The sequence below is a fragment of the Canis lupus genome, chromosome 8 (genome assembly GCF_011100685.1).
Source record: "Canis lupus familiaris isolate Mischka breed German Shepherd chromosome 8, alternate assembly UU_Cfam_GSD_1.0, whole genome shotgun sequence".
NCBI lineage: Eukaryota > Metazoa > Chordata > Mammalia > Carnivora > Canidae > Canis > Canis lupus.
In genome coordinates, this window is record NC_049229.1 from 49691070 (window position 1) to 49706111 (window position 15042).

General features: G+C 49.7%; 1 protein-coding gene across 4 annotated transcripts in view; it reads left to right on the forward strand.

Moving 5' to 3' along the window:
- The window catches only part of ESRRB (estrogen related receptor beta), a 114421-nt gene that overhangs the window by 63147 nt on the left and 36232 nt on the right, over positions 1–15042 (forward strand). For all 4 annotated transcript variants that reach the window (XM_038545354.1, XM_038545352.1, XM_038545351.1 and 1 more), the window contains one exon: positions 11999–12115. In XM_038545354.1, the coding sequence (XP_038401282.1) occupies positions 11999–12115 (117 nt within the window). The remainder of the gene's footprint in view (positions 1–11998; positions 12116–15042) is intronic.

The window sequence follows — 15042 nt, forward strand, 5'->3', positions numbered from 1 at the left end:
ATCCTCCAACAGTGCCTGGAAGTTCTCAGTGTGTCTGCATAGAAGGTAATCCCCAGAGTAATCCGGATCCAATGAGGACAAACTGAGGAAGTTTGGCTAATTTGCATATGCAAACTTGCGGGGATCCAGATAAACTAGTTAAACGTTTACTTAAAATAATGAGTTGATGTTAGTTGGATTCATATTTCGAATCACCTTATGTAAAGCATCACGTTTTTTTTGAAAAACTTTTTCCTCTCACATTTTGCAAAGCGAGGTTTATCCAACTTTTCACACGGACCTTTGACTAAAGTGCCTTTGCCTTTCCTAGGGCCACTTTTTGAGTCACTTAACACAGTTTTTCAGAGTGTGCTTTCTTTACTTCCGTCGTCCTTACTGGAAATTTTATGAGTATATATGTGCTGCTGTCCCTAAAAATTTCATTTTGAGCTGAGAGTACAGTTCCTAGACCATTAAGATGGTTCTTTTTTAATTTGTGTCGATTTACAATAATGATTTTCACGATGTATTAGGTGCCCTACTGCTTTTGGCACTCAGCATTTGTAATCGTGAGGTCATATTCCCTGGGAATAACCACACTGATGTAAAATTTCTTTGCTCCGTTGTTCTGGATTCAGTCAGATGACTAGCAGTGATTGAGGTCTCCTTGGCAGTGGGGCTTCCATCATGATGGTCAGTCATATAAAGTGGTGCTGCACAGAGCACCTCTGTTAGGAGATGTCACAAAGTCTGGGATATTAAGCAATTTCTTTTCTTAATGCTGGTGGGGGGTGGGGGGAAACACACCTGCCTTACGTCAGAGCTTATGAAGCAGCTATTCAGTTCTGTGTTGAATATTTATTGAGTCCTAACCACAGTGCTGGGAGCAGGGGCCCCTGCCCGGCAGGGCTGATGTCCTGGGGAAAGGCAGACAGGCAATAGGATAGCAGGTAAAGAAGCATCATGACACAGTTGAGAGATATGTTGTGAATGAGCAGAGCCAAGGATGAGACCAAAGGTGGTGGAGAAAGGGATCTCATTTAGACAGAGGATTTAGGAAAGGCTGTGCCGAGAAGATGACTTTCAAGGTAAGGCAAAGCATGCGGAAGAACCTTGGGGCCAGCAGTCCAGGCAGAGGAAACAGCTGATGTGCTTCAGGACCTGAAAGAGGGCAGAGTGGTTGGTGTGAGGGAGGGCAGTCCAGGGGAGGAGATGGGGCTGGGGAGGCTGGGGAGGACGCCGGGGACAGAGGTGGGGGGCATGGGGAATGCTGCACTCGGACTTTCTTCTAGATGGAGTGGAAGCCATTGATGAATAGATGAACACACTGCTGTGGGGAGGGTAAAACCACCCTGCATTCTCCTACATCCTCAGGGCATGTGGCCAACTTAGCAGGTCACCAAGAGGCCCTTAGAGCAGCTCCTTGCTCTGTGACTTCAGATGAGAGCAAGTAAGAGAGAAGGCCTGGCAGGCAGGTGCTGTTTCTGCTCACCAGGGGCCCAGATGCAGGCTTGGAAGGAAAATCCCCCAGGAAGGGGGCAGGGAGATGATTGATGGGTTATCCTGCCTTGGACTGCCTCCAGGCCTTTTGTCCTGGAGAATGAGGCTGGGGATCCCAGGGGACCCAAGACAAGGGGGCTGCAGAGACAGAGCCAGGAGAGAGTGGGAGTCAGGAGCGGGTTGCTGTCCCAGCCCTGCCCCTGACCAGCCCCCTGACCTTGGGCAGGGACTTGGGTCCTCTGGTCTGTCTCCTCATCTGTACTAAGAGTCAATTAAATGCGCAGACGGCCCTGGGGCAGTGAAAGGAAAAACAAGTCACAGTTCCTCTTTTCAGAGACACAGCCAGAGTGCAGGTCAGGTGAGACGGAGCCCAGTCAGGGGAGGGACGGCATCTGGAAGGCCAGGCAAGCAGGAATGAAAGGTGAACGTGGCTGGCAGAGCAGCAGGAGCGGGGGCCAGGAGAGGGCTGGCTCAGGGATGGGGGGCTCAGTGGCAGAGGACGGACTGGGAAAGCAGCGTGATGTCACCAGGGCTTTGTGGGCTTTGTGAAAGAAGAGTATATAGGGTATTCCAGGGCCGTTTTATCTGGCTTAGGATCCCAACTTGATGATTCCTTTCTTGATCAACTTGGCCAAGTTACTTATTTTTCTGGGCCTTAATTTCCCCGTCAATGAAATGGGACTAAAGGGGCTGATAAACAGTTTCTGCTGTTGGGATCCAGTTCTTGCAGTTTGCAGAAAACAAATGAGTCCTGCATGTAAAGTTTTCAGTGTAGTGCCTGGTATATTATAACCAACCCATGATAACCCTTAAATGCATTTTGTTTTTGCTATTTATGCTCTGCAACAGGAAGCCACTGAGGAGATTTTTGAACAGGGGATTAATCCCATCTTCTTTTAGCGAGGTGATTCTGGCAAGATAATTCAGGGAAGATGGTCTGGAAGTGGGAGCATCTAGGGACAGGCAGTCCGGTCAGGAGGTGATTTTCATAGTTAAGAGATCTGGGTAACCATCCATCTGGAGGCGTCCAAGCCAACAATGGCAGGAGGGTTAACAGGAGAAGTTAGGCCAGAGAAACTTTTGGAAGTGGATTTAGTATTAATCCACTAATCTCAATCCGCTGGATTGAGACTGACCCTTAGGTTTCAAATTTAGGCTGTTAGGGGGTTGGTAAGGTTACTGGAGGCAAGGAAACCTAGAAAGAATTTTCCTGGTGGTACAAAAGCTGGCTGGGAGCATGGGGTTGGGGTCAGGGACAAAGTTTGGGACATATTGAGTTTGCTCAGTTCACGGCCTTACTTACCCTGGAGAGTTGGAAATCTGGGTCTAGAGCTCTAAGAGAGTAATCTGAGTGAGGTTTGGGATCTAATGAGATCTAGGCAGTGGTTCTTAGAAGTGCGGTCCCCAGACCAGAAGCACCTGGGAGCTAGTTGGAAATGCAAATTTCTAGCCCCACCTAGGCCTCTAATCTGAGACTGGGGGGCAGGGCCCAGCCTTCTGATGTCTCATGCCCTCAGGGAGAGCTTATTTTAGAGAAAGTTCTTCTGAAGGAGGGGCAGAGGGTGGGGATCCACAGGAGGAGCTGGTGAAAGGAAGGGAAGTGAGAGCCTTGGAAGGAGACCGGACAGTCCCATCTCGGCAGTCCCATCTCGCATGAGTTCCAACACACACATTACTCCCCCCAACCCCAACATCTCTGATTTGGGCAGAGTGCGGGTCACTTCAGGTGGCCGCCCCTGCCCTCATGTGCACATCAAAACTTGCAGAAAAGCGGTGGTGACCTGGGAGGACCACCCCCCACACCCTGTCCCCCGTCACTGACAACAATGGACATTCCTCAGAAGCACAGCGTGGTGGGCTTCCTTGTTAGCAGAGACCATGATTCTGTGGAAAACCACAAAAACAATGACTTTGATCAAAGATGAATCCGGAGTCACACTCAGAGAAGTGTTCAATTTGTTGTTCTTTTATTTCCTCTTCCATGTATGCTTAGGAAAACCGTAAGATCAAATCTCTATCTCAGTAAAGCTCAAAGAGATCTTTTAATAAGGAAATAAATGAAAATGATAGTGGCGAGGAAGCACAGTCAATTTGATGGGCACATTTCCTTTTTTTGATGCTGCATAAAATAATGGTGCAGTCTTACCATGCAGAGCCCCGTGGAGTCAATGTGATGAGCAGAGAAGTGATCAGAGACCTTGTAAGAGTCCCTGCAGAGGGAGGGGGGATGAACTCTAACAGCAGAGTTTTAAGAGCTAGGTGTCCTCTGCCTCTGCTTCGGGCGGGGTGGCTGGGGGTGGGGAGGACCTGGAGCAGGCGATTGCATTCGACAACTGACTGAATAGTCAGATAGTCTAGAATAGTCAGTCTAGAATAGTCTAGAATTCACTGCTGAATTCTAGAGTTTTCCAGGTGGAGGTTCTTGCTTTCAGTTTGTTTGCTTTTTTATTATTATTTTCTTTCTTTCTTTCTTTCTTTCTTTCTTTCTTTCTTTCTTTCTTTCTTTCTTTCTTTCTTTCTTCTTTCTTCTTTCTTCTTTCTTTCTTTCTATTGAGAGAGAGCACAAGCAGGGGTAGGGGCAGAGGGAAAAGTAGAATCTCTGCTGAACAGGGGAACCCAGCGTGGGGGACCTGATCCCAGGTCCTTGGAATCATGATGGGAGCTGAAGGCAGATGCTTAACCAACTGAGCCACCCAGGTGTTCATCAATTTATTTGCTTTGATCAACATATGTTTTCAGGCACTGGGCACTATACTTGAGATAGAAAAATGAAAGATCCCGACAACTTGTATCCATAAACACATAGAAAGAGGACAACACCTAAAATCCTGATTCTGAAACACTCAGTGGGTTGCTTTAAGTGGAGGGTGGTGGCTGTGGCCTTGGGGGGCAGGGCCTCTTGCAAGATCTCCGGATCATTTCTCTTGTATACCTACCAGGGACAGAAGGGAGGATGGTGTCTGAGCTGAGATCTGAGCTGGTGGGGTGTTTCAGGTGGAGGCAGGTAGGAGAGGGAACTGAGGGCCCAGGTTGAGGAGGTTAGGATGGACAGGTCAGAGTTGGCCAGATCATGAAAAGTCTGGTTGGCTTTGCCCTGGAGGTTAGATTTCATTCTTTACATAATAAGGAGCAGTTGGACAATTTCTTAAACTTAATTTCTAAGTTAATTTTTAACTTTTATCAAACTAATGTGTGCACACAGTTTTAAAAAGTATAATAGAAGTGTAAATCTCATAATGAAAAGTAACAGTCCCTGGCCCTTCATATTGTCTTTCCTTCCCTCATGATCCAGAGTTAGCCCTTTAAGAAAAATTTTCTTCTAGCATTTGTCGTCATAGTTATGAATATGATTTTACAGCTCCGTTTACTGAGTTGGTCATTTTGGCATTATTTCTTGACTTCCTGTTACGGACAATGAAGAATTAGTCCCAATTACACAACCCATCCCAACCACACACACATTTCCCATCTTTCCATTGTCTGAATATGGTTGCATCACAATTTTTGGTTAAATCTCTTTGCCTATTGTTAGTTCTTCCTCCACTTGTCCTTGACTCTTCTCCCAGGTTAGATCGCCTTTCTTCTGGATCCTACCTTTTCCTCTTTCTGCTTCTACTATTTTGTGTGGAGCAGGTGCTGGAAAGGCACGAGGAAGGTAAAACTGATGACGTCTTGGAAGTGCAGAAATGTCTTTACTCATTCCTTCAACCCACACGTGAGATTTATATCTTGGCTTGGTATAAAATTCTGGCTGGAAGTAATTTCCCCCCAGATGATGCTCTGCTGTTTTTCTTAGTTTCTGGTCCTGCCCTCAAGAAGCTTAAGTCATCCTCTAGCAACTCACTGTATATTGAGATCTTGCTCTTGCACACATGGTGCTGGGGAAACTTCAGTGAACAGAGCAGATAAGAAACAAGATGAATAAATGAAGTCAGGTGATGAGTGCTAAGAAGAAAACACACACACACAAAGGGTGTGTGTGTTTCTTTTGGGCTTTTTTTTCCCTTGTGGTTTCAGATATGGTGACCAGTCTTATTCTTGATCTTCTATATTTGACTTGTTTTTTACTTTCTGAAAAATTTTAGAATCTTTTCTTTCTATGCTCTCTTGGATTGAAATTTTATGGTATAGTCTGTGTTTGTGTGTTGTATTTTTTTAATTTCATATTTTTGTTTTGTGAGCATCAAAGAGTTGCCACATGCAGTTTTAAGAAATAATCCAGACAGATCCCATACTCCTTTCACCCAGTTTCCCCCGAAGTTAACATCTTTTTCAGGTTTTACCAGTTGTATATTCTGTGTGTGTGTGTTTAATTCTTTGCAATTCTATGCAATTTTCTCACTACATGGACACAATCAGATAGAGCTGCATGTACCTAGGATTCCTGGCTTTGCCCTATTATACCATAACCACCTCCCTCTCTCTCTCCCTTCCCTGACCTTTGGCAGCTATTAATTTGTTCTCCACCTCTACAATTTTATCCAGGGCTTTTTTCATTCATTCTTTTGGGCTTTTACCTTTTGTCTGGAAACTCATACTCTTCAAGTCTTAGAAATTTTCACCACTCCCCTCCTACCTCTCTTCTTTGATATCTGCCCTTGTGACAACTTCGTCTTCACCCTTTCTCTTTTAAAAACTTCTGGTGATTGGATACTGAGCTTCTAGGATCTGTCTGATTCTTACGTCTTCTCTAGCCTGTTGTCGTCTATTTCTTGGTTGTTTGTTCTGTTCTAGAGTAGCTCCTTAGCTCCTGAATCTTTAGTGGCTTTCTTATTTTTAATTTCTATGAGCTCCATTTTATACATTTTTTCCTTTTTATTGCATGCTGTTCTTGTTTCATGAATGCAGTGGGCTTTTTTTCCTTCTCAGGTTGATAGTATGCTGATAATTGCTTTGTGAGCCTTGTTGCTACTTTATTGCTTTGTCCTGGTTTCTTCTCACACCCTTTTCCCTCATTTATTTGTTTTGTTTAGTCTTTCAGATTGAAGACTTTCTTTTTTTATAAATATATTGGTAATTCTTGGCTGTCTGTCTTAAATACAAATAGGGATAAAAAGCATAGAAGGAGCATTCCCTTGGTTTATATTTATCTGCTGGTCTTCTCTCTGATGATGTACAGTCTCCCCAATAAGAACTCTATAAATTCCTTTCTTCAGGTGGGAGTGCTACTGACTGCTAGAATTCTGGGAGTGGGCCTGGGGTGGGCTGGGTGGTCTCATTGTTCAGTCATCCTGTTTTCAGCTTTAGCTTCCCCTCTGCTCACAGCAGAGTCTAGATTCTTGAGTCCAGAACTTAACTTGCTCATGTTAAGCTGGCTTCTCTTGGATGGGTCGTGGAGGACTCCTTGGTGGCCACATGGAATGGTAGCTAAGTATTCTCTACATACAGATTACCAGCAAATTTCCTTGTATTCAGCCCCACACTCCATTACATCTTCCTCTGTATTTTGAGCCTTCCATGCCTGAGGCTTTCCGAGGTTCTGCGGTACAAATGTCATGTCATCTAGACCTCCAGCCTCTTTGGTTACTTTTATTTGTTTGTTTTGTTTTGTTTTTATATATATAGAGAGAGTACATGGTGGGGGGAGAGATGAGGGAGAGAGGGAGAGAGAGAATCTTGGGTAGGCTCCATGCTCAGCACAGAGCCTGACTCAGGGCTCAACACCAGGACCCCAAGATCGCACAACCTGAGCCGAAATCAAGAGTTGGACGCTCAACCTCCTGAGCCACCCAGGCGCTCCTGGCTACTTTGATTTTTTACTTCATCCATTCTTCTGCAACAGTTCTCACTGTCATGCTGCCATTCAGTGTGCTGTGATGGAGGAGTTTTGCACAGGAAGGTTATTAGCGTCACTCCAGGGGCAGGGTGGGTACTACACTCAACAGAGGCTAGTGCATAGACGAGAGGCAAGAGGCCCTGAGTGTGGGGTCTAGCTGTGGCCAGAGGGGATGGAGGGTTGAAAAATAAACTGAATAGGATGAGAAAGACCTTCGGACTGATAGGGAAGGATTCCGGATGCCACCTCCGTTTCTGACCTAAGGCGGTGGGGTGGCTTAGTGGTCGTTCTGCTGAGACAAGGGACATGGTGAGAGGAGCATGTTGGGTGAAGATAGGTTCAGTGGAGGAAGTGTGAGGAACCCAGTGGACACATCCAGCAGGCAGAGGGAGACAAGGGTGCAGAGCACTGGCAGTGCCTCTTGCTGCTGATCCTTACCAAACAGGTGCTAGCGAGGGCTGGTGGCACGAATGAGCTCATCCAGCTGGCGGGTGAGGAGGAAGGAAGGGTGTGGAGTTGAGGACCATGGGCCACATGGGAAGACAGAGTCTGTGTCCCCCAGAGGTGAAATAGATAGGGGAGTGGAACCAGGTGACTGCCATCCCCGCCCTTGCACCACAGTGACCTAAAGCAGTGGCCATTCAGGCCTGGATGCTAGCCAGCAGCCTCTGACACATGCATCCCCCAGGAGCCCTCTGAGCCCCCCTGGCGCCACCCATGAGCCCCGGGAGAGGATTGCCCACTGCCTGCAGCTGCCAGGGACAGCTGATGGGGATGCCCTTGGGCTTTCCTTCTGGGGCACAGCATCAAAGAGGGCTGCTGGTGGGGATTTCCCCTCTACCTTGAGGTCAGAGGTCATGCAGAAGTCCAGGTCAGGTCCTGGGCATTCCTGCCTCCCTGCCACACTACAGGGCCAGGTGCGCCAACTCTGAGGTCACTGGTGCTGATGTGTTTAAATGTCAGGGAGTGGCCAGCCTCACGTCTGACACCTAGAAAAGGCTTACCCCGGAGACTTTTGCTGAATTGACCCTGACCGACAGGCCTGGATGTCAAAGTAAGCAGAGTTGCCTCCATCCCTTGCTTCCATCCCCCACGCTGACCTCACTGAGCCCTTTATGTGCTTTCCGTCCCAGTATCACACAACTTTAGAAGATAGGAATGTGCCAGGCCCATTTTACAGATGAGGAAATGACCCAGAGAGGTTTAGGTGAGTTTGCCTGAAGTAACATCTGCCTGTGTCTCTGCAGGGCACACTCCTGTGTTAGAACCCCGAATGTATGCTAGCCATTGGCTGTGTCCTTGTCCTATGAGAGCCCACCTCCAAACCTGCCTCACTGCAGCTGGTGGCGAGTATGTGTGTGTGCACCCCAGACGCCCCTCCCTGCTCCTGAGCCCTCCTAGACTGCCCTCCAGAGACCACAGGAATTCTGATGAATTAATCTCATCACTTTATCGAGGAGGCACTTATAGAAATTACAAGGCAAGGCCACCAGCCTGGCTTTGCTGGCAGCTAGCCGCTTGGGCCATAAAACAAATTGAAAGGAACAAAAATAAATAAATAAAATTAGAATTCTCTCTTTCTCTCTCTCTCTCTCTCTCTCTCTCTCTCTCTCTCTCTCTCTTTCTCTCTCTCTCTCTCACACACACACACACACACACGAGGTCAAGAACATTGCTCGGGTTCTTGTTGTTAACGCTCAGTCCCCTTGTCCTGGGAGGGCATCGGTGCCAAATTGACAGACATTTATTGACCTCCTGCTCGAGCGACAACCCCGCAAAACCCGGGACCCATCTTCCTTCAAGGGATGACAGGCTGGCTGTGCAGCAGAGACCAGTGAAGGTGAAGGGCTGGCAGCATGCAAGTGGCCTCCCAAGGCAGCGTGAGTTACCTTGCCAGGTGAACGCGGGCCCGCAGCGGGCCCTGTGAGCTCACTGCACAGTGGTTCAGAGGCAGACTCGAGCCAGACCATCTGGGTTCAAGTCCTTGCTCTGCCTCTTCCTGGGCTCTGCTCACCTCTCTCAACTCTAAGATGGAGAAAAAAAGATGTTCCCCTTCAGAGTTGTTGAGAAAATGAAACAGGCCCTGTATGAAAAGCAGAACGGTGGCTGCTTCATGATGAGCACTTGTCACTGTTGGTTCTGGGTGTGGATTGAGCACCTGCCGTGTGCAAGGCACCTGATCTAGGGGTCAGACGGGCGAGAGGGAGGAGAAGCAGCGTCTACTTTCCGGGGGCCCTGGGTTCTAAGCGGGGCGGTGGGGTGGTGGAGAGAGCTCACTGGGGTTGTTCTGGGCAGCTGGAACCAAGGCCTGGAAGCGTCGGTTATCACTGAGTTGCAGGAACTGATACTTATGGAAAGTGATGGGGATGTTGAGGCAGAAGAGAGAGGGGTGAGGTGGGAAGCAGCAGGGCCCAAATTCTACAGAGCCTTCAAAGCCAAGATGGCCTTGGATGAATTAGGTTCTGTTTGTGTTTCTCTCCTGTTTATCTTTTCAGTTTCTCACGCTTCTGGGAATATTGAAATTATTTGCCAAGAAGTCACACAAGCCAGAGTGCCTTAGGAAATGGATAGCGTTGGACGAAAGAGGGGAGGGGCACTCAGAATCTTCATCCCTCCCCCTTCCTGCCCTCTCCCACCCCCCAGCACAGAGGGTGACTTCTAGAGCTTCCTAACCCGTAGGAACTGGGAGGGACAAAGGTGAGAAGGTGAGGTAGCTAGAATTCAGAGACAAAGACAGGGAGAGAAGAGAAATGGAGACCTAAGGTGCCCCAGGCAGATCCGCTCCCTTCCTCACCAGTACAAAAGGTGGCTAAGGATACCACGAAGTTCTTGTGAGCATTCACCTTGTGACTGGGGCCCAACAATTTTAGTACTCCAGAGCACTTTGTCAGGGGTAGGAGTTGGTTCCGGCCCGCTCTCAGAAAATCTGGCAGTTGCTGTTGTTCATAGGCCACCATGAGGAGGCTGAGGTACGCCCCCTCCCCACTGCCCCAGACCACCTAGCTGCTGGGTTAGCAGCAGAGAGGGGCCTGGCTGGTCTTCCCAAGCTTCTCGTGGGGTGCAAGGTGGTGCAGGGGATCTGTGTGGCTTTAATCACTCATTTCACTCCCCTAGTCTCAGTTTCTGGGTCTGTGAAATGAGGCCCTGAGAGGCCCACCTCCGAGGGTTCTTGTGAGGAGTGAGAGCCAGCAGGTGCATAGTAGAAGGGACTGTTGGAACCACTAACATCGATGGGTGTGTGTGTGTGTGTGTGTGTGTGTGTGTGTAGGGGGGATTCAGAGGCCAGGCAGACCTGGAACTACCCTCTCAAGCCCTGTCTCAGGCTGGGAGTGATCCTTCGGGGACTGCTCTTACTGGGCCAGGTGGACGGGACAGCACCCCTGCTCCAGGGGAGTGTCCCTGGGCCTCAGGAGGGGAGTCAGGTGGGCAGCCTTCTGGGAGTCACTTCTTGCTCCCTCAGCAGGTAGGCATCTGGATGGGGTGGGGACAGGAGGTTTACCCTAGTTCAAAGTCTGTTCTCCAAAAACCATAGGCTCTGGACGACCCCACAGATTTGGGATAGGGGCCGAGAACACCAAATAAAAACAAAACAGCCCTGGGGTCGCTGCCTTGCATTTTACCTTCCAGTTGCCTCCCACCCTCCCCACTCCACTGAGCCCCCTTTTCCTTCCCATTGGTTTGTTCTTCACATGTAGAGCTACAGGGTCCATCTTTGTTAAGTAATTGTAGGCAGGTAATAGTACAAAGGACAGAGGCTCTGTCCTGTGTTGCAAAGGCAGCCGCAGCCTCTCCTGTCAAACGGAGACAGCATCAATTCCTACTCCATGGGATCACTATGAGGACTCAGTAGGTGATTCATTCAACACGCTTTTCTTGCTCGGCTTCTCCATGGCAGGGGCTGACCTCCGTGTGGCCAGAGAGGTAATCGGAGGGATCGTGGGTCAGGTTCAGGGTAGCCATTATAATTCATTAAAGGGGTGAGACAGAAAATGATCACAAATTCCTTCTCTAGTAATGAACTATGGTTATATAATCATCAGCTCGACGTTGAAGAGTGCTTTACAATGTATATGTATTTTTTTAAATTAATCTCTGCGCCCAATGTGAGGCCTGAACTCACCACCCTGAGATCAAGAGCCCGTGCTGCACCAACTGAGCCAGCCAGGCATCCCAGGGTTTTTATATAATTGTTAAAGCAATTTTATAACCATGATCTTGCTAATCTTTCATTTTGGAGACATCACACTGCTTTGCAGATGAGGCAACTAAGATTCAGGGAAAGTAAAATGATTTCAAGATCAACAGGCTGGAGAGGGCTGAGCCTCTAGTGGGGTGTGGAGCACAGGCCCAGGGCCATGTGGGGCCAGAGCTTCTGAGAGGCTTTTCCCGTGACTTGGGACCCCAGGCTGGAGGAAGGGCTTAGAATGACCAACATTCTGGTCAGTGCAGGGGGTGTTCTCTGCCTGGGATAAAATGCCAGCTCAGTGGTGTCTTCAGAGCTGACGGTGACTATTCCTCAGAACTGTGGCTGCCCTGGCACACTCAGACTGCTGGGACTGGGATCTCTGTATTGGAGAGAGTTGGAAGCATTTTGATAAGTGCCTCAGAGCACCTACTTGGAGAGCCACTGCCCTATGGGATGAGGGGCAGTTGTGGGTCTGGCCGGTTAATCCCCATCCAGCCTCTGGTTGGCGGTGGGGGCCCTGGATGCCACCCGGCAACCCTGTCTGTGTCTGGTTACAGGGAACATCGAGTACAGCTGCCCAGCCACCAACGAGTGTGAGATCACAAAACGGAGACGCAAGTCATGCCAGGCCTGCCGCTTCATGAAATGCCTCAAAGTGGGGATGCTGAAGGAAGGTAAGAGGGCTGCATGCTCATGCTGTGCTCTACTGGGGGTCTCAGGGTCCTGTGTTCCTGTCCCCAGGGCAGTGCAGACCCTGGAAATCTCTGCACACATCCCAGGTGAGGACCCTGCTAACATACACCCTGCACACGAGTTTACAGTGGCCTTAGAGCTCCACTCCTAAGGGAGACATGGGGCGTCAGGAAGGCAGGTCTTAGACATTCCCCACTGAGTATCCTTTGGGAAACCCTGACCCCACTTGGACCCTAGAAAGCTAGCTTGGCCTCCCAGGGAAGGCCCTCCTCTTGGGTGGGGTGAGGCCCCGGTTCAGATGCTGTATGAGATGCTGCTCTACCTCGCAGCGGAGCCCAGAGTTTGGGAGTACAAGAAGCAGAGACATTAAGGGCCAGAATGACACATAATGTCCTCTTCACCTGAGCAGAGCAGCCGTGCTCTCCTGCACATGGGCAGGACACCACTGTCACCTTGTGGAGGTTTTCCGCCTGCCATGTTCCCCGCCACCTTATCCTCTCACTTTCCTGTCTCCTCCTCCTCTGCAGCTGTGTCAGCCGGCCAGCCTGGAGGCACAGGTCTCGGGTTCTGAGGGTAGGACACACCCAGATTTCAAAGACTTGTTAGGATGATAAAAAGTATAGTAGCGAAATAGTGTAGTCATTATTTTAAAAAACTGATTGCATGTTAAGGTGATAATATTCTGGATGTAGTGTGTTAAACAAAACATGATGATATTAAGATCACCTGCTTCTGTTTTACCTTCTTTAAAGTGGCTACTTGCAAATTTAAAATGATAACGTGGCTCTCATTATGTGGACCTCGCTGCTCTGGGGCTCCTCTTCATCACCTTCCCTGTTGATCTGCTCAGATGGGTGACCCTCCTTCAAGACCATTTTGGGGGATGGGTAGTGTGTGTGTGTGTGTGTGTGTGTGTGTGTGTGTGTGTGTCTATTTCTCCCCTGCCCCAGCTTTCGAGGGAGCTGGTGGAGGTTCTTTCGTATCAATCATATCTTTCATGATTCTGGGCCCTAAGATCCTTCCAGAAGTGAAAGGAGGCAGGAAAAGAAAAGGGGTGTGTGCTGATGATCACATAATGGGGAAGGGCTGGGAGAGAAAGGGAAGAAGCCAGTTTGGAATGTAGTCCCTCACTGAGAGGGAGCCCAGAGTCCAGCCCAGCCTTTGAGGGCCCCAGAGCACTCCTCCCACTGTCCTCTCCTTGCATCCCCTGGAGAAAAGAAGGCACGAATTTAAGATAAGATGCTTTGTCAGTTGGACAACTTGGACCTCGTTGTTGAAATCAGAAACCCCCTCCCCCAGTTCCCATCACCACCCCCCTGAGCCCTGAGCCTGAGCCCAGCTCCGCCCAGCCCCGCCCAGTGTGTGCACTTCTAAAGCAGAAGGTCCTGAAGCAGCCTCAACTACCCCCGTATCATATAGATGTTGGCCTTTCAACTGCATTTCTCATTAGCCGCATCATTTACCACATCATTTACCGCCTTTGAGATGGTGAACCCACTGAGCTGTTAGAAACACGCCAGCTGCTTCATGGGTATGTGTGTGGGGGGTCAACTGAGGAACAGTCCTCTTTCTAGAAAAAACAAAAACAAAAACAAAACAGGCTGTCTTAGACCTGCCAAAAGATTTTGTGTTAGTTCATTTTGATTCTACATGATTTTGGTCTTATCCTGGTTGTAAGGTGTGACTCCAACTAGTGGCTGACCCGGGTCCACTGACTCCTACACCAGGCTCATTCTGCTTCCCCAGAGTATCCTGGGGTGCACAGAGAAGGAAACTGAGGCATAAGAACCTCAGCAGGCTGCTTTAGTGCTGACTTCCTCTTATATGCCCTGCTGGAAACCAACTTAAGGGTGTCTAGGTCTTAGAGATGCTCCTCACTCCTCAGTCCTGCCACCTTGTCCTGGGAAGCTGGGTGTGAGGGCGCCGGGTCAGGCTGGGAGCAGCTGTCCAGTGGCCTTTTCCTGGTTGGGGTTTGTGGCCTCTCTTTGCTTACTTAACAGCATCTGAGGATCTTAGAGCAGAAGGGAGCTGCCGTGCTACCAATATGCTCCTGAGTTTGAAGGATGACAGAGTTGAGTCTGCAGGGTTGGGGTTCGAGGCCACTCTCACCCTCGGCCACTTGCTGGTTTGTGGTTGTGGTTTGTGGGGAGGTGGGCCCAGAGCCTGGAGCTTTCACATGCTCTGTGCTGTGTCTGCCCCAAGCCCAGGCCACCCCACCCTCAGCCCAGGATTGTGAGCTGGAGAGCTGGGGAGGCAGAAGGAGAGTTGAGGACATGGGAGGACCACCACTTGACATCCCTGACGGTTTCTAAGGACAGTGTCTAAGGAAGACTCTCCTCGGGGACTACCCAGTGCTGGGAAGAGAGTGCAGGTGCCTCCTGGAGGCCCCCCCCCAAATGGGGGAATGATGAGGGGGGCCCACTGATGGCAGAGAAGTGTGTGGCCAAGGGCACAGTGATGGCAAATGCAGCTAGGTACCCGGCAGGCCACTTCTGAGAAGCGAAGTAGATGCTGTGTGTCCCAGGACTCTGTGAGGGAGAGCTAGGGGTGTCTCAGAGGAGCTCTGCCTCCGGTGGGCCCCGACCTCGGCCTCCCTGTGCTCTAAACAGCCCTGTAGTTGGCCCAGGACCGGGATGTGGGAAAGGGTTGAGACTGTTGGCAGGAGCAGAGCAGGTGTGCTGAGGTAACCCAGCCTGGAGAGGCCCTTTCTGGAGCTCAGCCTGGAGGAGGAGGTGGCAGTCACCAGAACCCGCCCCGGTACTGGCAGTTCCAAATCCGGAGGGGGCAGGATGACACAAAGGCGCCGAGCGTGGACAAAGCCCAGCGGTTCCATTTCGGTTCTGTCCCCCGCAGGGCTGAGCCTTGGCGGGATCCTGCCATCAGAAGATCCACGGGGACCAGCCCCCCT